This window comes from Armigeres subalbatus, chromosome 2 (assembly GCF_024139115.2).
Source record: "Armigeres subalbatus isolate Guangzhou_Male chromosome 2, GZ_Asu_2, whole genome shotgun sequence".
NCBI lineage: Eukaryota > Metazoa > Arthropoda > Insecta > Diptera > Culicidae > Armigeres > Armigeres subalbatus.
Genome location: NC_085140.1, coordinates 393,328,515 through 393,351,033, shown reverse-complemented (window position 1 = coordinate 393,351,033; position 22,519 = coordinate 393,328,515). Strand labels below are relative to the sequence as shown.

Below are 22,519 nucleotides of genomic sequence, written 5' to 3'. Positions count from 1 at the left end.
TGAGAATTAATGCTTCGGGGATGTTTTTGTTGGTGTTGGCCTTTCGAAAAGAAAATAGACCGCTGTTGCGAAAGTAAATAGCTTCACAACGAAAAAGTCAACCGCGGCTTAGGTCTCTTTATTGAGAATCAATCTCAATGCTCCTATCTACAAGTAAATATCAAAAGAATCTCCTCTTCCTTGAACTTTTTTTCTTTACACCAAATAATTGAAATGGAAAAGATTCTCGTGCTTACTTTGTGGATCGCAACTTTTTTCAAACTTATCATTCCAACGGTAATAAAACATTTTTTTTTGCTGGCTGTTCTCGACTATTCTTTGTCTTTCTCGTAAATATGATAACTCAATTTACAAAGTTTTGTCATAAAACAATATAAATTGCTATTAGGTAATTACAATCGTGTAATAACGTGTCGGAATATCAGCTCCAGGTGCCTCTTAATACCCATGCTATCCATTCGCACTTACATGCCACTTACAGACACCAACTCGAACTTAACGAGAGCTTCAAAGAACGCTTTTCTAGAGAAGCATTGTATAATTGTTCGTTGCGTGCTCGGACCTAATAGTAGGAAGTCAAAATACCACCACCATAAACCATTTAAAAGTTTTACCCAGTGGCGAAATAAAGTTTTCGACCCTCTATTGATATTCATGGCATACCAAATGCTCCACACGCTGCATTAGCAAACCACTTGGCAGTGTGTAAACTTTATTGGCTTTTTTAACGGATCACTACACCTTATGTTATTGGGCTGTTTTGATGCCATATTCCTTGTCGATAATTTGAAAAACTTGTTATAACCCTGTCATCTAAACGTAGTACTAGCCACGGTAATGGCACAGTGGTCAAAATTTGGATAAAAATACAAAATTTGTATGCATATAGGGGAACTGTTCCGTTTTCCATCTCACTGTACTTATACTCACTGTATTCATCTCATCGCAAAACAAAGAAATACAGAACCAATCTCGTCGCTTCTTTTTGCTAACAAGCGTGCTCACTTGTGAAAAAAGTCACAAAAATAAGAAACAAACCAAATTCCTTTTCATTGCTTTGTTTTTGATGGGATGGAAATAGGAGCTATGGGATGAAGTGCCGAACTGTTCCCCTATCGTGAATTTTAAACTCACCACACGCTTTTCTACTCCCATTTTCAAAAGCTCAAATCTGATGCAACAATTTTAGTACCATGCTGAAATTAAAGTCGATTGTTAAGCATAGGTCAGCAGATGAGCTACCATTGTTTCACCACATGTTCGCGTTATGGTTCTAGTGTTATGTGTTTTAGTGTTGTTAGTGTTATGTGTTCTAGCACAGAGAAACAGACGTCTCACTCAACACATATTCCATCGTTCACCTTTTTAACGGTGTGGATTCAATTTGTTGTAGGTGGTCAATCGGCCACTGATGGCGCTTCCATCGATTTTGCTTGTGTTTGACGTTTATGCACTACCGCCTTCTGGTTGCCGATTGTCCAAACACAGTGAATTTAGAATTGGGCGATAATGATTCCGTGACGATGATTTTGATTGCATTTTGTTCTAAGTGAGACGTCTGTTTCTCTATGGTTCTAGGGTTCGTTAGGTCTTAGTGTAAAGTTGGACTCTTAACAGACCTGACACGATGTCCCCTCGGAGAGACAAGAGGTTCACTCAAGCCCAATAAGCCACCTGTAAAACTAATAGTTACGAACGCAAAACACAGATAGAAATTTGTTGCTCCGACATCACGAACGTCCGCATTTATTGCAGAGCGAATATTGAATCCAACCACTACCTCGTTGCAGTATGCCTGTGCTCAAAACTCTCACCGGTGTACCATACGCTGATGGGGGGGTGTACATGGGGCTGACTAGCGGAAGTCTACGCGCAGCAGTTGAAACTGACACTTCCAACGGGAGAGCAGCTAGGCGCAACTTCTTTTAGAGATGGCTGAAGAAATATTTGATCCTATTTTCATGGGCCGAAAATCTCTATAAGATAAAAAAAATGATCTGTCACTGGTAGTACCCCGACCACTGCATGGTTTGGAGGCATTTAACAGAATGCCGTTTGTTTTTTAAGTGTGAAGTGAGCAACGAGAAGTGAGAAAAGAGATGTAAGTAGTATTTTCGAAGTGAGAAATGGATTGTTCGAAGTGCGTAGTGAAAAGTAAGAAGTAGAATATTCGTATTAAGTAGCGAAAAGTAAGACGTGAGTGGTGGAAAGTGATATGTGAGAAGTGAAATGTAAATGTAATAGGTAAGAAGTGAGAAGTACGAACTCAAGAGTGAGAAATAAGAAGATATAAGATATAAGAGATATAAGAGATGGCTTTGGGACAGTTCGTCGAATGACATTTCATCGAATGACGTTTAGTCGAATGACATTTAGTCGACAGTACATTTCGTCGAAGGGACATTTAGTCGAATGGACATTTAGTCGAATGGATATTTAGTCAAATAGACATTTAGTCGAATGGACAATTGGTCGAATGGAAATTTAGTCAAAAGGACACTAAGTCGAATGTTGAAAGTGTTTAGTCGGTAATAGGTAATTAGTTAAATAGATAATTCTTCAACCGATTTTTGGTTAAACTTGAATAAATAATCAACAAAATACATGGATAAACTGATTAGAGGAATTCAGTGGACTGAGGAAGTTCAATCAGCAGCGGAAGAAACGAATACGGATGCTGATGAGGATTTTTCACCTGAGTTAACAGAAACTTATGGAGAGCCTGGTGGATTATAGGAAAATTGAAAATCTACAGAAATAGCCAAATATTAGGTACTGATGGTGAAATGCCCTCTATTCTATTTTTCGACATATGGTAAAAAAACTAATGATTTTAATGTTATTTTGCCAATACTTCATCGTAGTCGGCTTTGGAACATTTAGTCTAATGACATTTGGTCAAACGGCATTTCGTCGAAAGGGCGCTTAGTCGAATGGAAATGGTTTTCTTATTCTTTTAATTGAATCTCTTTCTTTCACTTAATATATATACAATAATTAGTACAGAATAAAATTGTCTTTCAACAATAATTCGTAAATTATTCGCCGAAAATTTAGTTATGACCATATGGTCATTTCTCTTGACCAGGTGAAATAGATTTTTCGTGGTCGGTTAGAGGGGTTCGCCAAAGTCAATACCCAGTCGGGAATATTCTCGGGATATTCACCTTTTCGTATTATTTATTCTTTTTATGAACCCATCATTTTTTGGACAATATCGATTCAATAATTATGTGACTTTCAGAAACACCACAATAAATAATTTATGTTTCAATTGTTATTGACTAAAGTTCTTTTCTTTAAAATAACCATTCGACGGAACGTCATCAGATAAAATGTACCAAGATTTTTAATTCGAAATCCGCTATCGACCAAGCGTCATTCGTCAATGTACGAAGATTCTTTATTCTAAAATTTCATTTCGACTAAATGTCCATTCGACCAAATGTCCATTCGACGTACCCTAGCAGCACACATGTTCCAGTGTACACGGTTAGAAAAAAAGTACCTAATTTTAGGTACTTTTTTTCTCTTGCATCTCCTTCCCTCTTCCCTTTGTTGTCATAAAATGAAGAGCAAAAACACTCAACAAGGGCATTAAAGTGTGGTAACTCAACGTTGAGTAATCTCATGTTTACAAAAGTTGAGTGAAATTTACCTAACTTTTGGATAGTTTCTATTTAAAATTAAGTATATTTTACTTAATATTAAGTGAATTTTACCTAATTTCAAGGAAAAATTACTTAATTTTGGGTTCCCACACTGAACCCCCGATTTGAGTGAAAAGTACCTAATATTAGGTACTTTTTTCTAACCGTGTAGTTACTGTAACTTATATGCGACTGGATTCAGTCACAATCAAGTTGCTGCAACCATTTTTATCTGTTTTGTGCGGCTCGGGTAGTGTTCTTTAGACCAAATATCCTGCGCGTCTAGTGGAGAAAAATTATTTTCGACTAAATGTCCCTTCGACCAAATGTCCATTCAACGTAATGTCCTTTCGACCAAATGTCATTCGACTAAATGGCATTCGACGAAATGTCTTTCGACGAAATGGTATAGATTCTAAGAGATAGTACTGCATGGGGAAGTGTGAAGTGAAACAGAAAGGAAAAAGAAGAGAATTACGAAAAAAGGGAAGGAATTAACAATAAGCAAGAAAAGGAAGAAATAAAGAAGTGAAAGGGCAGAAAAAATAAGGAGAAAGAAAGAAGAAAGAAGGTAGAACGAAGAAGAGAAAGGAGGAAGGTACCATGAAGTAGGATAAAAGAAGAAGAAAAATTACGAAACCAGGAAAAGGAAGAATAAAGATCAATAATAAATAAATAAATCATTACTTCACACTTCACTTTTAAATACTCAATTCTCACTTCTAACTTTTCTCCTCTCCCTTCTCACTTTTAACTTCTCATTACCCACTTTTCATTTCTCCCTTCTCGCTTCTCACTGCTCATTTTTTCACTTCTCCATCCTTGCTTCTCACTTCTCATATCTCACTTTTCCCTGTTCGTTTTTCAATATTCATTTCTCAATACTGACATCTTAATTCACGCTACTCATTTCGCATTTCTTATTTCTCGTTTCACTCTTACTCCACTACTTACTTTCTACTTCGCACTTTGCACTTCTCACTCCACTTTTTATTTCTTACATTTCACTTTTTACTTCTCCCACCACGCTTTACTGATTTTTATTTCATATGTGAAGTGGGAAAAGTCTCATTCACATGTCACATGTGAAATATCTAATTCAAATGTCCACTTCACAATCTAAAGATTTATTTTTTTAAGTTCGACCAAACAACCCAAGTCATATGTTTAGTTTTTTAATATTCTTCTTCTTCTACTTCAAAACTCTTGAAGACTATTATTTACTCTACAAGAGTGCCTTAAAACCATTATAAAACCAAAATGAAACTGGGGGAGGCTTTCTGCCAAATGGCCTGGCAACCACTGTACTAGGCACGGTGTCCCCGGATCGACTTTGGGACATTTCGTCAAACTATGTTTGGTCAAATGACATTTCGTTTAAAGGACATTTAGTCGAAGGGACATTTGGTTCAATGGACATTTCGAAGAAAGTGAACATAGTGAAAAAGTGAACAAGCATACACTCCCGGCCATAAGATTGGGTTAATCCTATAAAAAATGACAATAATGACAATGATAATTGCCTATGTTCTGGCTTTCGAAGCTTGGCGGCTACTGAATGAGCCCGAGATTCCCAAATTGGACGCATAGTCGAATCACTCACAAAGTTTTTTACACATATTTCTGTAGTCTTATATCCGATGTGTGATCTAAATGGCTCATTCGAAAGATAACGAATAGAACTTGAGCTAGAGATATTTGATAGAATGTTAACATTTTGGAAAATGAAATATTTGGAAAATATGTTAAAATTTGGACAAAAGTTGCACTTTTTGTTGAAAATTTACATTAATTTTTAATTCTGTAAATTCTTAGGAAATTAGCCAAAAAACAACAAAGCAAGTGTGGGAAGACGACCGTGAATCTATGCACTTTTATTTACATTTTTTAGAATGTTTGGGAAAAACCTAGATTTTTTTAATCCCCGAAATTGTGTGATTGTTTCGGCCAAAAGATTTGGTTCACCCCCCAAAAATGGTATCCCTACTATATCCCAGCCGTTTTTAGTAGGATTTGAGCTCTCTGGTAAGCATATGAAAGCCAATGAGTTTAACTTACTGTCCAGGTTTCAAATTTCGTTTGGCCAATTGTATTAAAAATTTCACAATATAGTGAAATTTTCCTCCAAATATATGAAAAAAACAACTATAATTTAGCTTTATCAGTTTTTCGCAAGAAAAGAGAATTGGATTGAGAAATCCATAAACAAAGAGCCGTTGTAGAAGTTTCATCCTAGATGCCAATGTCTCCAAAGAAATTAGCCGGCATCTTTCTTCATTAGACGGTAAGTTGGCGATATCATTTCAGGGCAGAAAACACGGAACACCTAGTCTAAGAGATGAATGCATGTATTATATAAATATCAAAACAATTAGTTTAAAAAAACCATTTCAGGGCAGCACACGTAAAGCGTATCTGATATTCCATTGGATACCTTCTATTCGGCCAGTTTGTGTGACATGGTAGGGTGCCCAAAAAACTACAGCGTACTTAAGAAGGCTACGAACCATGCCACAATATATGGATTTGAGCGCGTTAACATCCTGGAAAGCGTTAGTATTCCTTTTCACAAAGCCTAACAGGGCGTGGGCTTTAGCTGTTACCGTCGTGATGTGTTCATTGAATCTTACTTTTGAGTCTATTACTACTCCTAGGTTCTTGACCGTCATAGACATAGCGAGTCTATGTCTTGCTGGAGTGCACAACAATCAAGATTAGATCTAATCTCACGGAATATTTTGCAAACATATGTTTTGAAGATTGTAGGGTTTAGGTAAATTATATTGAGCATGAGCTTATAGGTTCACCCCTTAGCATGTTCATAGATGAATACATACGAGTTCATCCTCCCGTTGAACGGCTGCATTAGGGTCCCCCCAAATACACGCGACGCGACAGTCGCGACTCGATTCTATCGCTTGGCGACTGCGATTCTGTCGTCGCTGGTATGGAAGGATAAATGCAACATTGCCTGCAGTGACCCAGCGATAGAATCGCGGCAACTAGTTGTCGCCGTCGCGGCGATGAAATCGCTTAGGTCTGGGGGAGCCTTATGCAGGACACAACAACGGTCGTCCATCAGCTAATAGCAAGCTGACTCCTCCTCTCTCATCGCTCGACGGTCGAAGCACACGGACGTGTCAAGTCAGCTGCTTCCGGCTTCGAGCAGAATTCTAACCTCGCACAAAGATTTCAGACGATTTGAGAGGTCGTTCACAAATAGGATGAAGATTAACGGTCCTGAATGACTTCCCTGGGGAACCGCTGACGGTATTTTGAAACTGGGCGAACTAATTCCGTAGATACTGACGAAGGCAGAGCGAACAGTTAAATAGGACTGCAGTCATTGTGTAGCTCAGTCCGGTAGTCCCATATGTTTCAATTTGTCGACAACGAGCCCATGGGAACCTTATCGAACGCCTTGATAAAGTCCACGTAGATGCAGTCGACTTGTCGTCTTTTCTCGATTGACTTAATCGGTGAGTTGAGATCGTTTCCGTATAAATCCGTGTTAATGCTCGTTAACCATTACGATGAGCGTCAAGTTTTAAAATTCCGTTTGATGATTCATATAGTTCAGTGGCGTAGATAAATCACGTAATCGGATGAAAGTTCAGAGTTTAGAATGTCATCACCAAGCCATGTTTCGGTTAGTGCAATGACATCATAGTCGCAAGATGGAAGTGCCAAGCGAAGGTCCTGAGTTTCTCATGAACTAACAATGGGCCAGAAAGCAGAAATGTATGAGTTATAAACAAATTCATTTTCTAATTCCAAGAGTTGAACCCAAACTATTGGCCGATGAGAGTCATACATGTTTCACACTATTTCAGTAAATACAAACAAATCAAGATTTTTTCGCCGAGTTTCCAAAAAAGATATAAAAAGACTATGCTCTGAGGTCCCTGTTCCTATACATTTGGACAAAAAGTGCAACTTTGGTTCAAATTTCAAAATGCTTTCCAATAAGAATGTGTTCATACATATATTCATCAAGAAGTCCAATAGCCCAGATCCGGAGAACGTGAATTCCGAGTCGTGGACCCCACGACCAACACTGCATTCAAGTATAACATCACAGTATAACATCACATAATATCACAGCGGCGGCGAAAAAGCAGAGCATGGAAGGCCGCGTACATGATGTTTTTTTGCAGTTGAAGAGGACCTGAGGGCGCTCAATGTGCAGGGCAACTGGAAGCGATTGGCCCAGGATCAAGTCCAGTGGAGAAGGATACTCCATTTGGCGTAGGTTCATCGTAGAGCTGTAGCCCATCAAGTATCAAGTAAGTACATGGTACACGGAGCAGGCGAATAAATCACGAGTTGAATCAGCTGAGGACCATCCGTCGAACACACCGTGAAAATCGGAATACTGCATTGAGCCGAGCACGTAGTTAGAATGTTGGACCATAACCCGGTGAAAATAGTTTTAGACAACGATCCGACGGGCACAAAAATGCAAGATGTGCAAAACTGCAGATAGCAAGCTTGATCGATTCGGCTGAAAACTATTTGCGGACCCTTCGAAGATTTCTTGATTGACGAAGTACAACCATGGACCCAGCTGAATGTTGACGACTGTTATGTACTGCAGAGTCCACTCCGGCCTTAGTCTCAAGAAATAAAATAAAAATTGACCAATACTATACTGATCAAATCACCTCAAATTTTTAGCAATATTCACCAATATTCTTTACAAGGTAATGCATTAAGTTTAGGCAACTCGTTCTGCATCAAAAGATATTACATTTATTTGAGATTGATTTCAAAAAAAAAAAAATGATTTGAAAATGAAGGAAATTTCTCTACTTTTGGCCATCTTTTCAACGCCAGTAACTGCATGTGCCATGTGGAAATAGCTGCCATAATAAAGGACAACTCACAATAGCTCGTGCTTGATTGAGCTTATTGTCCGGCTGCCACTTTCATGCTGATTGCCCAGATTGACCCCACATACATAACGCTTGCTTTCCCCATCAAACTGCGGATCCACAATCGACGAACGGGAGTGGAAAGATCTGGAACGCCGGCAATTATAATGCAATTCAACGGAAGTTAAACTTTCGCCGACTATAATGGCGCTGTGCGAGTACGCCTGTTGTCGGTGCTGGCTGTTGAGTTAGAGGCGAAAAGTTTTTTTTTATTGTACCGCTCCTCGAGTTATGCCGTCATCGTCCTCGAGTGATATAATATGCGCGATAGAGTATGGAAAAAAGACGAAAGTTTTGCTCATATTTTGTGCACTACTGTGCAGAACATGCGACAGATCGTTTGTTCGTTTAGTTGTTTGTTTTGGATGTTGGTAAGCGCATCTAAATGGGATTGCTGTCATATGATGTCGTTTCCGGAGCGACTTTTGCTGACAGTTTATTCACTGCGGTTTGAAAGTGGTCAAAAATAAAGACAAAAACTATCTTACTGCTTTCATTGTGGCAAATAATTATTGTTAACTAAACAAGCATGTGGACTGTGGACATTAATATGAAATATTTTCACGTTTATATCAAGTATAAAAGAAATTATTCCAAGCCAATTCCTTTTTAAACTTTCAATGAATGTAGACTGAATGCTGAGAATATTAGTGTAAAAGAATTATACGGTAACATGGTTTCGACCATCAGCTTTTATTGAATATGACCACAGTGTTATAGTGGATAATGCACATGTGTACGTGTCTATCTACCAGATGAATAAGAAAACGCTTTTGAAAGTTTTGGTAATGCACTTTCAAAAATGCAATTCAACGGAATATATATGACAGAAACTTGAATTTCAATTTAGTTAATTGATTAGAGCACAGGAAAAGTCAGAATTAAAGGTACGGAATGATTCATGAACTCTACGTTATTTGCTAATTAAGTCACATGACTATTGGTTGAAATGTGTTCATAGCGCAAAAGCGGTGGGGTTCTTCTTATTGTTGTTACAAATACGCAGGTATGCTATTATTCTGATTACGCCAATGAAAAGTAATGGTGGTTATTAGTGATAAAATTGGCATTCACCTTGACATGGGCTTTCTACCCCCAGTTCCCCTACTCATAACAAAATCCTAAAATCCCTGGCTCGGTCAATCAGAGGTAATTCTTCCTACTTTCCGGGTATTACCTATGATTGATTCAGAATCCTTTATTCCAACCTGTTAGGCAACCCGTGCCTTGGGATGGTGTATGGTGGCGAAACGATTTGCTAGTGCTAGTAATAAGGTACAATACGTCGGCGGTAAAAAAAACATTAAACGCGAGTACTTATTGCGGGTGTCACACTGTCTATAATCCGATATGGTATTCTTCAAATTACGATGAACGATTTCTACATTTCACGGATCAATCCTTTAAAATATATCCTAATTTGCAAGCTATAAAATCTCTCTCCAAGAAACTCTTATAAGAGTGTGATATCTTCAAATTGCAAGTATGACAACGATTATCCTACTCTGATTGCTCTCCTAATAGTTACCCGTACGACCAATGGTAACCCATCAGCTACACACATATGTGGAAAATCATGTCCCTTGCGAGAAGCTACCAAACGCCCAAAGGGAGTGCGCTTATTGCCACTTATGTTCGAATCAGTTTCCGGTAACTCTATTGTTCCTACACGTTCATCGCTAGAAACGACCAATGACGACGATGACGATGATGATGACCGTGACAAAATAAGCTCTTCATTTACGATTCAATCACTACTGGCGCTGTGTCGTATTTGACCATTTGACGTTGCTCGTTATCGGGAAAAAGGGAACTTTACCACCGGAAAGTGAATGAAAAAGCCGGGAAAATAAACGACAATCTAGATGCAGCGCAGGGGCGTACAGTTTGAGCATCTCGTTTTTCTGGTCAAACCCGGAATAGGTTGAGTTTCATTTGAGCATTGAAATGAAGTGTCAGATGGCAGAAACCACGGCAGTAGTGTGTGGTTAGGAAATCTACTTTTTGATGCCGCCGTTGGCATGTGAACTGTGGAAAGGGACAAGTATGATAGTTTTTTTTTAACTCATTTCTAGCAAGACGGTCATAAAGAAAATAATCGGTCATTCTGGCTATGATGAAGGAAAACCGCACTGCGGGCAGCAAGTTAAACTTAGCAGAGCTCAGGTAGAATTTCTTATACATTCAACTTTATTGCGAAAATTCAGTTTCTTTCACCTTTTTTATACCGAAGTTGTACCGAATAACTATTATTTTTCCTTCAAAAACGACCAGAATCAGTGAAATTGCACAATGACCCAACTGACTAGGATTAGTCAATCATTCTGACTGGACACGGCTCAGTGATTCGATAAATTCAATAAATCAATAAATAATGTTGCCAGCAGCGCATTTACATTACAGGAATAAGAAAGGAACATTAGTAGGTGATTTTTGCTATTCAGAGACCGTGATTACCTGTGCGTCTCCACAAATATCACAGGAAGTAACATTAGTTAGTGGGTAGGTACCGATGGGCCTGAATTAATGTAATCGTCAGAGGTTTTAAATCACTTTACTCCTCCCCACCAAACATTACGATGATAAACGTCGTTTCAATATACAAATCAACTCAGCTGGACAAACTGAGAAAATGTCCCGTATGAGCACACTGTAGGCGACTTTTCAAACAGTTTTTTTTTTCGATTTTCCGTTACATTTAATGGAAAATAAAATCGATAGCTATTTAATTTGATCACGATCGGCCAGTACGTTGAAAATTATGATAGAAACGACAAATCGAATCAAAACTTGATTTTATTATATTTTATTTTATTATATTATTTATTTTATTTTGGATTTATATGTGGATTTGGATTGGATTTGGATTGGATTTGGATTGAATTTGGATTGGATTTGGATTTGAATTGAATTTGAATTGAATTTGAATTGAATTTGAATTGAATTTGAATTGAATTTGAATTGAATTTGAATTGAATTTGAATTGAATTTGAATTGAATTTGAATTGAATTTGAATTGAATTTGAATGAAATTGGAATTGAATTTGGATTGGTTGGATTGAATTTGAATTGAATTTGGTTGGTTGAATTGGTTTGGATTGGTTTGAATTGGTTTGGTTGGTTTGGTTGGTTTGAATTGGTTTGGATTGGTTTGGTTGGTTTGGTTGGTTTGGTTGGTTTGGTTGGTTTGGTTGGTTTGGATTGGTTTGGTTGGTTTGGTTGGTTTGGTTGGTTTGGTTGGTTTGGTTGGTTTGGTTGGTTTGGTTGGTTTGGATTGGTTTGGTTGGTTTGGATTGGTTTGGTTGGTTTGGTTGGTTTGGTTGGTTTGGTTGGTTTGGTTGGTTTGGTTGGTTTGGTTGGTTTGGTTGGTTTGGTTGGTTTGGTTGGTTTGGTTGGTTTGGTTGGTTTGGTTGGTTTGGTTGGTTTGGATTGGTTTGGTTGGTTTGGTTGGTTTGGTTGGTTTGGTTGGTTTGGTTGGTTTGGTTGGTTTGGTTGGTTTGGTTGGTTTGGTTGGTTTGGTTGGTTTGGTTGGTTTGGTTGGTTTGGTTGGTTTGGTTGGTTTGGTTGGTTTGGTTGGTTTGGTTGGTTTGGATTGGTTTGGTTGGTTTGGATTGGTTTGGTTGGTTTGGTTGGTTTGGTTGGTTTGGATTGGTTTGGTTGGTTTGGATTGGTTTGGTTGGTTTGGTTGGTTTGGTTGGTTTGGTTGGTTTGGTTGGTTTGGATTGGTTTGGTTGGTTTGGTTGGTTTGGTTGGTTTGGTTGGTTTGGTTGGTTTGGTTGGTTTGGTTGGTTTGGTTGGTTTGGTTGGTTTGGTTGGTTTGGTTGGTTTGGTTGGTTTGGTTGGTTTGGTTGGTTTGGTTGGTTTGGTTGGTTTGGTTGGTTTGGTTGGTTTGGTTGGTTTGGTTGGTTTGGTTGGTTTGGATTGGTTTGGTTGGTTTGGTTGGTTTGGTTGGTTTGGTTGGTTTGGTTGGTTTGGTTGGTTTGGTTGGTTTGGTTGGTTTGGTTGGTTTGGTTGGTTTGGTTGGTTTGGATTGGTTTGGATTGGTTTGGTTGGTTTGGTTGGTTTGGTTGGTTTGGATTGGTTTGGTTGGTTGGATTGGTTTGGTTGGTTTGGTTGGTTTGGATTGGTTTGGTTGGTTTGGTTGGTTTGGTTGGTTTGGTTGGTTTGGTTGGTTTGGTTGGTTTGGTTGGTTTGAGTTGGTTTGGTTGGTTTGGTTGGTTTGGTTGGTTTGGTTGGTTTGGTTGGTTTGGTTGGTTTGGTTGGTTTGGTTGGTTTGGTTGGTTTGGTTGGTTTGGTTGGTTTGGTTGGTTTGGTTGGTTTGGTTGGTTTGGTTGGTTGGTTGGTTTGGTTGGTTTGGTTGGTTTGGTTGGTTTGGTTGGTTTGGTTGGTTTGGTTGGTTTGGTTGGTTTGGTTGGTTTGGTTGGTTTGGTTGGTTTGGTTGGTTTGGTTGGTTTGGTTGGTTTGGTTGGTTTGGTTGGTTTGGTTGGTTTGGTTGGTTTGAATTAATTTGAATTAATTGGTTGAATTAATTTGAATTGAATTTGAATTAATTTGAATTGAATTTGAATTAATTTGAATTAATTTGAATTGAATTTGAATTAATTTGAATTGAATTTGAATTAATTTGAATTAATTTGAATTGAATTTTAATTGAATTTGAATTTGAATTAATTTGAATTGAATTTGAATTTGAATTGAATTTGAATTGAATTTGAATTGAATTTGAATTGAATTTGAATTGAATTTGAATTGAATTTGAATTGAATTTGAATTGAATTTGGATTGGATTTGGATTTGAATTGAATTTGGATTGGATTTGAATTGGATTTGAATTGGTTTGAATTTGGATTGGATTTGGATTGGATTTGGATTGGATTTGGATTGAATTTGGATTGAATTTGGATTGGATTTGGATTCGAATTGAATTTGAATTGAATTTGAATTGGATTTGGATTTGAATTGGATTTGAATTGAATTTGGATAGGATTTGAATTGGATTTGAATTGGTTTGAATTTGGATTGGATTTGGATTGGTTTGGATTGGATTTGGGTTGGTTTGGTTGGTTGGTTGGATTTGGATTGGTTTGGATTGGTTTGGATTGGTTTGGATTGGTTGGTTGGTTTGGATTGGTTTGGATTGGTTTGGATTGGTTGGATTGGTTGGATTGGTTTGGATTGGTTGGTTTGGATTGGTTTGGTTTGGATTGGTTTGGTTGGTTTGGATTGGTTTGGTTGGTTTGGTTGGTTTGGATTGGTTTGGATTGGTTTGGATTGGTTTGGATTGGTTTGGATTGGTTTGGTTGGTTTGGATTGGTTTGGATTGGTTTGGATTGGTTTGGATTGGTTTGGTTGGTTTGGATTGGTTTGGATTGGTTTGGTTGGTTTGGTTGGTTTGGATTGGTTTGGTTTGGATTGGTTTGGTTTGGTTGGTTTGGATTGGATTGGTTTGGTTGGTTTGGTTGGTTTGGATTGGTTTGGATTGGTTTGGATTGGTTTGGATTGGTTTGGTTGGTTTGGTTGGTTTGGATTGGTTTGGATTGGTTTGGTTGGATTTGGATTGGTTTGGATTGGTTGGATTGGTTTGGATTGGTTTGGTTGGTTTGGATTGGTTTGGATTGGTTTGGATTGGTTTGGATTGGTTTGGTTGGTTTGGATTGGTTTGGATTGGTTTGGATTGGTTTGGTTGGTTTGGATTGGTTTGGTTGGTTTGGATTGGTTTGGTTGGTTTGGATTGGTTTGGATTGGTTTGGATTGGTTTGGATTGGTTTGGTTGGTTTGGATTGGTTTGGATTGGTTTGGATTGGTTTGGATTGGTTTGGATTGGTTTGGTTGGTTTGGATTGGTTTGGATTGGTTTGGATTGGTTTGGATTGGTTTGGATTGGTTTGGATTGGTTTGGTTGGTTTGGATTGGTTTGGATTGGTTTGGTTGGTTTGGATTGGTTTGGATTGGTTTGGATTGGTTTGGATTGGTTTGGATTGGTTTGGATTGGTTTGGATTGGTTTGGATTGGTTTGGATTGGTTTGGATTGGTTTGGTTGGTTTGGATTGGTTTGGATTGGTTTGGATTGGTTTGGATTGGTTTGGATTGGTTTGGATTGGTTTGGTTGGTTTGGATTGGTTTGGATTGGTTTGGATTGGTTTGGATTGGTTTGGATTGGTTTGGTTGGTTTGGTTGGTTTGGATTGGTTTGGATTGGTTTGGTTGGTTTGGATTGGTTTGGATTGGTTTGGATTGGTTTGGATTGGTTTGGATTGGTTTGGATTGGTTTGGTTGGTTTGGATTGGTTTGGATTGGTTTGGATTGGTTTGGATTGGTTTGGATTGGTTTGGTTGGTTTGGATTGGTTTGGTTGGTTTGGTTGGTTTGGATTGGTTTGGATTGGTTTGGTTGGTTTGGATTGGTTTGGATTGGTTTGGTTGGTTTGGTTGGTTTGGATTGGTTTGGTTGGTTTGGATTGGTTTGGGATTGGTTTGGATTGGTTTGGATTGGTTTGGATTGGTTTGGTTGGTTTGGATTGGTTTGGATTGGTTTGGATTGGTTTGGTTGGTTTGGATTGGTTTGGATTGGTTTGGTTGGTTTGGATTGGTTTGGATTGGTTTGGTTGGTTTGGATTGGTTTGGTTGGTTTGGATTGGTTTGGTTGGTTTGGATTGGTTTGGTTGGTTTGGTTGGTTTGGATTGGTTTGGATTGGTTTGGATTGGTTTGGTTGGTTTGGATTGGTTTGGATTGGTTTGGATTGGTTTGGATTGGTTTGGTTGGTTTGGATTGGTTTGGATTGGTTTGGATTGGTTTGGATTGGTTGGTTTGGATTGGTTTGGATTGGTTTGGATTGGTTTGGATTGGTTTGGTTGGTTTGGATTGGTTTGGTTGGATTTGGATTGGTTTGGGATTGGTTTGGATTGGTTTGGTTTGGTTGGATTTGGTTGGTTTGGATTGGTTTGGATTGGTTTGGATTGGTTTGGATTGGTTTGGATTGGTTTGGTTGGTTTGGATTGGTTTGGATTGGTTTGGATTGGTTTGGATTGGTTTGGATTGGTTTGGTTGGTTTGGATTGGTTTGGATTGGTTTGGATTGGTTTGGTTGGTTTGGATTGGTTTGGATTGGTTTGGATTGGTTTGGATTGGTTTGGATTGGTTTGGATTGGTTTGGATTGGTTTGGTTGGTTTGGATTGGTTTGGATTGGTTTGGATTGGTTTGGATTGGTTTGGATTGGTTTGGATTGGTTTGGATTGGTTTGGATTGGTTTGGATTGGTTTGGATTGGGTTTGGATTGGTTTGGATTGGTTTGGATTGGTTTGGATTGGTTTGGACTGGTTTGGATTGGTTTGGATTGGTTTGGATTGGTTTGGTTGGTTTGGATTGGTTTGGATTGGTTTGGATTGGTTTGGATTGGTTTGGATTGGTTTGGATTGGTTTGGTTGGTTTGGATTAGATTTGGATTAGATTTGGATTGGATTTGGATTGGATTTTGATTGGATTTGGAATGGATTTGGATTGGATGTGGATTGAATTTGGATTGGATTTGGATTGGATTAAGATTGGATATGGATTGAATTTATAATCGTTTTGGATTGGATTTGGATTCGATTGGAAGTGGAGTTGAATTGAATTTAAATTGATTTGGACAGGTTTTTTCAGGCTTCAATTGGATCGCATCGTTCAGAAGCAATATTTATTTTCTCTAATTTCTCATATGCATATATTTTGTAAAAAACAGCATGTGGGCACTTTATTGTGCCGGCAAGTGTAGATGTAACATAAAACTATTGCTATCGAAAATAATAATATAGTTGAAGATATAAAAAGCTGTGAATGAAACATCTAAAAAATTGCGAGATAACGTCAAACAAATTTACAATGCATCATGCGGCTCCATTTTCTATACCGAAACGCAAATAGGGGAGGAGTGTGCGTTGTGTCCTAGGAGCTGACTGTTGCTTCGCCTACATGAGTCATCTGGCAACAACGCATCGCAACTTATTTGTTGACTGTCGTATGAGATGAAAATAACAAAATGATTATAGCAGCACTTAGCATACCCTTAGTATAAATTAGGTTAAGTTTAGTTTAAATTTAAAATATTGTAATTCCTACATGGTTCAATTCAACCAGAGGAAAGTTCATGTATACGGAGGAATGCATGTATTAGATAATTAGCAAATAAAATTAGTTTAATCAAAAAAAAAATATAGCAGCGCTTTTGAAGGTAGGACTTTCATCTATTATCAGCTTTTCCCAAATCGAACTTATTCAGAATTTTTATACTCAAACAACTATCGCAGGTAATGCTTTTCGTAACATATTCAATAAACCAAATTAGGTTTATTAGCTAACTAAGCAAACTTACAATATTAGATTGTTCTTGCGCGAACATATTTCCGCAGCTTTCGAACTGAAAAATTAATAATTCAGGAATTTCCTCGCCAGCCGGGGAATCAAAACTTGGTAATACCATACCTTTATCGACTATGCTACCAAAGGTCTCATCGGCGTCTTTGACTTGTGAAAATTGAATTATTACGCATTTGCGAATGGCAAGGACACTTGCCTCTACCGTTCCAATGTTCTTGATCATGCGGGACCGAACTTGCAATTCAAGTTTAATGCATACAAACCATCAAAGCGAAAACTTTCACATCTTAATCGAATTCATTTCCAGCTTCTGTCAACGGAATTCATTCGACGCAGCACCATCTCACCACCATACCTTTATGCATCTTTATGCTCGTGTTCAAAATGTAAATACAGACGGAAACTTTCCGTCATATGTTTGCCGAGCAAAGTTACTACACAACTTTAGCTGCAATCCGGCATTCATGTATCGGATGGTGAGGTAGTCGCAAGCAAAGTATGATGCCTGCTGGGGATGGCATTTGTTTAATTCTGAAGCTCTATTACTGTTGAGTGCAGTTGAAATCTGGATGAATTACATCTCCTTTGCTCATTCCATCTCATCCCTGGATGGCGGAATTATGCATTAGGTTGGAATGATATCTACTTATGATGCAGGTAACGCACTTACAGTGAATAGAAGTAATGTCTGTCTGTGACTGCATTCGTTCCTATTTGTTCATATTTGAGCAAAGATCTCTACGTCTCTCACAACAAAAACTTCAATATACAATAATAGGTATAACAAACTTACCTTCGCGATATCCTTTCTAGTACAGCAGAAGTTGATGAAATTCACATTTACGAAGTCGGCACCGTGGCAAACAGTGACAGTTTTCTCTTCTAGCGTATCCTGAGAGCCCATGGTGACTAGCTGCCGAAGTTTCATGTCCTGAATGTTGAAAAAGAAAAAAAAAACAATTGAAAGGATTTTCACTTTCATTTTTGAGTAAAGTTGAATTGGTGGGGGACATTTAACAATAGAAACCTAATAAATGAATTGATTTGTTGCACTTCGTCATACCTAATAGTAAAATAGCTGCCATAATGTTTCCTAGGATGCAATTATTTTAAACCCGAAGGTATTCATCAGTTTTTTTTTACCAAACCGTCATTAGATTCTAATTTTAAATATAACATTACATTCAAAATAAATATTATTATTAGTAAAATTCTATCAAAAGTGTTTATGCGTTTGCCGGAATTAAGACCCTTACCGGAAAAGCCTTGAGCTGGAAAATCCAATTTGGAATTGGGAATAACAGTAATCAAAACTTATTCAGAATCTGATATGATGGCAAAAGGGAAATTAAGATAATAGTTTGGCCTTAATCATTCCAAGCTAAGCGTTATAGTTTTTCTCCATCGAGAAAGCCAGTACACAAGCCATTCCGATTTATTTTTAGTAATCATAGAATTCCGCCACCAGTTTCTCAAGAATGTCCATAAATGATTTCGCTCATTAAGCAAATTACCGCAGAAACCCCTTTACACTTTTCCGGCATCAATTGTTTCAGATTGTCAAAAGCAACCAAAAAAGTGAAGATTTATTGTTACCCTCATCAGTACGCGGTCAGTTAGGCCACCACTTGATTGATAGGTTGCGCTTGCGACAACGACCTTTGAGTAAACAACGGCGACATCGACTAAGGATCCCAACCACCGAGTAAACACGTGCTATAAATAATCCAGGCGAAAATTACATAATAGCGTCCCCCACTTGTTCGTGCTCAAATCGTTATAATGTGTAATTTGTCACTCTGGTCGTAAAACCACGGGAAGCATGAATTTTTAGAAAGCTTTGAGCATGTGTCTACTCACATACATGCTAGGGCGTCCCAATATTATCACGCGTTTTAAAAGTTCAGATCAAGTTCAGAAATAAGTTTAGGACAACTCCACTAATATTTCTAGGCATTTTTCAAGATTTTTACTTATGGCAATTAGCTTACAGGCACAATAATTAATTGAGAGTTTTAAACGCCAAGCAATGCATGAATTTCTTATTGTGTGACAAGTAGGTACCAAAATACTCTATGCTCAGAGGTGTTAAGAAAATTTCAATCCCGAATGATCCCCCTCGACTCGACCAGGAATCCAACCCGCTATCTTGGGCTTGGCAATGCTCTGCCTGTTAGTTCAACTCCATTTTTTTTACTATTCCAGCAGCAACTAAATTGTATCTGGCTTATGATCATTTAATACGTGCTGTTTGAATTGCTGTTTTGTGCTGGTGATGAATTTTGCATTTACCAAAGAGCCAATAAAACACTCATCCACTTTAAAGAGAACGATAAAAACAACAATTTCACGCCAAGAAAAGGTAATTCGTATATACGCCTCTTTACCGGATTACGATAGACCAGCGGGTGGCAACGGGACAACATTGTGGCAAACGTTTCGGTTCGCTAGAACCAGGTCACAGGGCAATTTTCCTTTCCACACTCACTTTCGTTATATTTAGTGGGATGGAAGAAAATGATGCGATGCCATCGAGGCATTTGATACTCCGCCAACTGATTCACCATCTTTTGCAGATAAGGACAAGAGCCGACATCGTGGGTTTGCTCTGAGACAATTTAGGATATAGAAAAGGGTACTGCTCAGTGGGTCCCAAATTCAGACATTAATCTTGTTGAGGACTGTGTCTGCCGACAGTGCTTTGCTAAAATAGGTACACGCGAAAGAGTTCCCCAGATGTGATTGATTCGTTAACTGGTTACCGCCGGCTTGGGTCTTCTGGGTCTATAAATCTTACTGTATCTGTAACTGCTGTCAAAACACTCTCTGGAGGCCAGTCACCAATCGATAAAACTTTATACATTTACCCGCTGTTGATGGTGGTAGAGGCTCACAGGCAGGCGTGAACAACAACGGTGGCAACTTTGAAACAGCAATTACCATGTTGGAATACAGCGTCAAATAGATCCCGCATGCAATGCCCCAGGCCTGTTAAACGCTGTAAAATCAGTCCTACTGTAACGGTGGTCGCGTGATGATCGTAAAGCATAAAGTGGGAAAGCAATCAAAGTTGATGTCCGTATTTAATCAGAAAATGTAAACAAGGTCCGAATGGCTTCAGCGTGAAGTTGCCAGGACCTGAATGGGATGAGTTCATAGAACAGTAATTAGCAGTTCGTGCGTTAATCTGAATGACCTATTTGGCAGCATGGTATAATTGCGTGATGATAATTGAGTATTATTACCGACGGGGCAACACATATTTCATGTGCGGGTGTTTACATTCAGTTTCCTATGCATTTGCATATGTTAATTTTAGTCATGGTAGAATTGACAAATTTATGTACACTAGGGCAGTTCAAATTTCAAAAATGTTCGAAAATTCCAACTCCCATATGTCTATTAGCATCATTTTGATAATATAGGAGTCCTGGCAAAATTTCAGGCAGTTCGGTGGCCATTTTTTTTTTTTTTTAACCATTTCATTTATTTGGTAGGCTCAGTCGTGTGTGACACTTTGCGGAGCCGCTATTCTTAAGTATGATATTTTTACAATGAGTATCATCTTATCATTAACAGTTAGTAGAGAAGGGGGACGTAGACCATAATACTCGTGGTGACTCAAGGTTAACAATTACTTAATTCAGGACGGACGGGGTAGGAGTATGGGTTTAGGGTTATTCCAGCTGTTCATCCGGGCATTTGACGTTGGAAACGGTTTTGCGTGGCGTCGTGCTCGATTTTTGTTCGGCATGGAGCATCTTCCGGATGGCCAGGGCTTTGTGGTACACGGAACAGAAAAACAGAATCGAACGGAGAAAAAAACTGAGAAAGAGATAAACACGGGCATTAGACTTTGATATCAGCCGAGCGAAGAAAGGCATAGATGGCCTGCATATAATCCACATCGCGATCTCCCAATACACCTCTTACTTCCCTGAAGGGTTGTTTACCTCGGGCCACAAGGGTATCCAATAATTGCTCTCTGGAGGCGTCATTTTCCGAGCAGAACCAAACTACGTGATCGATGTCATCGTAACCGGCTCCGCACCTACATAAGTTGCTATCGACAAGGTTTATTCTGTAGAGATGTGCGTTTAGTGAATAGTGATTGGACATAAGCCTCGACATCACGCGAATGAAGCCTCGACTCAAGTCCTCACCTCTGAACCACGCTCGCGCAGAAACTTTAGGAACTATAGAAAATAGCCTCGGTGGCCATTTAGGGGTGGCGCGAAGTCAATTTATGTTTATATGGAAATTTGTATGGGAAAAACTAAAAATTTATTCAAGTCTCCCTACAACTGTCAAATTGTGATGAATTCAAATAAACATCCCCAACCTCCCTTTTTGGAATCTATATAAATGAGACCTCCGGATAACACATTAGTTATGAGTGGATTGGATGGTTCTATTGACAGTGTGAATATGGGATAAATGGCTAAAATGGTGTAATAAGCCTCAACGTAGCAGTGGAAATATAAATCAAAATTAATGAGTTACCCACTGATTGAGCTCAAATAGATCCCAAAAATTGAGGTTGGGGATGTTTATTTGAATTCATCACGATTTGACAGTTGTAGGGAGACTTGAATAATTTTTTAGTTTTTCCCATACAAATTTCCATATAAACATAAATTGACTTCGCGCCACCCCTAAATGGCCACCGAATTGCCTGAAATTTTGCCAGGACTCCTATATTATCAAAATGATGCTAATAGACATATGGGAGTTGGAATTTACGAACATTTTTAAAATGTGAACTGCCCTAATGTACACATTCTCATTATATTTAAACAACCGAAGCGTTATGTTTCCTTTAACTGAAAGTGGAATGCATTTATTCACCGCAAATAGTTATGATAGGTTGGTACTCTTTGAAACGGTTGTAGGACAAAAGGTCAAAGGTCGAAAGGTCGAAGGGCAGAAGGTCGAAGAACAAAAGGTCGAAGGGCCAAAAGGTCGAAACAAAAAAATCTGAGTCAAGAGGTCGAAGGATAAGAGGTCGAAAGGACGAATGGACGAAAGGTCGAAATAACAAAAGATAGAAATTACGGTTGTAGGACAAAAGATCGTAGGTTGTAGGTCAAAGGGACAAAAAGTCGAACGGTCAAAAGGTGAGATGGGATTAAAGGTCAAAATTACAAAAATGAGCCAAAACGTCGATTGTTAATCAACCATTATTTTGCACATATATTTTTATTTGTGTTTCACCTGATAATATTTCATTGTTCAATTGCTCCTTCTTTTAGTCGTAGGCTATTCTATCGGATTTCGCATATGTATTTTTATACTTCAGAAGTATATTGTCTAACCGATATTTTCATCAAAGTGTTGCTAGGCTTTATTTCCTGAAACAGTTCTTCACTCATTTCCATCAAAATAATCATTCGAAATATATAATTTTTGGCTTAGCTTACCATCTTCTAGTGATAATAATTTTATTTTTATATCTTCAAAAGACGATACATTTTAGCGAATAACGAATGATACATCGCCAATTTAAAACTTTTGCCTGAAATGTGTTTAGATCGGTTTTGGAAAGCAAAATAGTGGTTTTGAACGATACCAAAAAAATGGGTG

At 38.3% G+C, this 22,519-nt stretch overlaps 1 protein-coding gene across 16 annotated transcripts in view; it reads right to left on the bottom strand.

The window, feature by feature from the left end:
* Nucleotides 1–22,519, bottom strand: part of LOC134213208 (1-phosphatidylinositol 4,5-bisphosphate phosphodiesterase classes I and II) — a 262,306-nt gene that overhangs the window by 86,384 nt on the left and 153,403 nt on the right. For all 16 annotated transcript variants that reach the window (XM_062691932.1, XM_062691930.1, XM_062691939.1 and 13 more), the window contains one exon: nt 17,730–17,867. In XM_062691932.1, the coding sequence (XP_062547916.1) occupies nt 17,730–17,867 (138 nt within the window). The remainder of the gene's footprint in view (nt 1–17,729; nt 17,868–22,519) is intronic.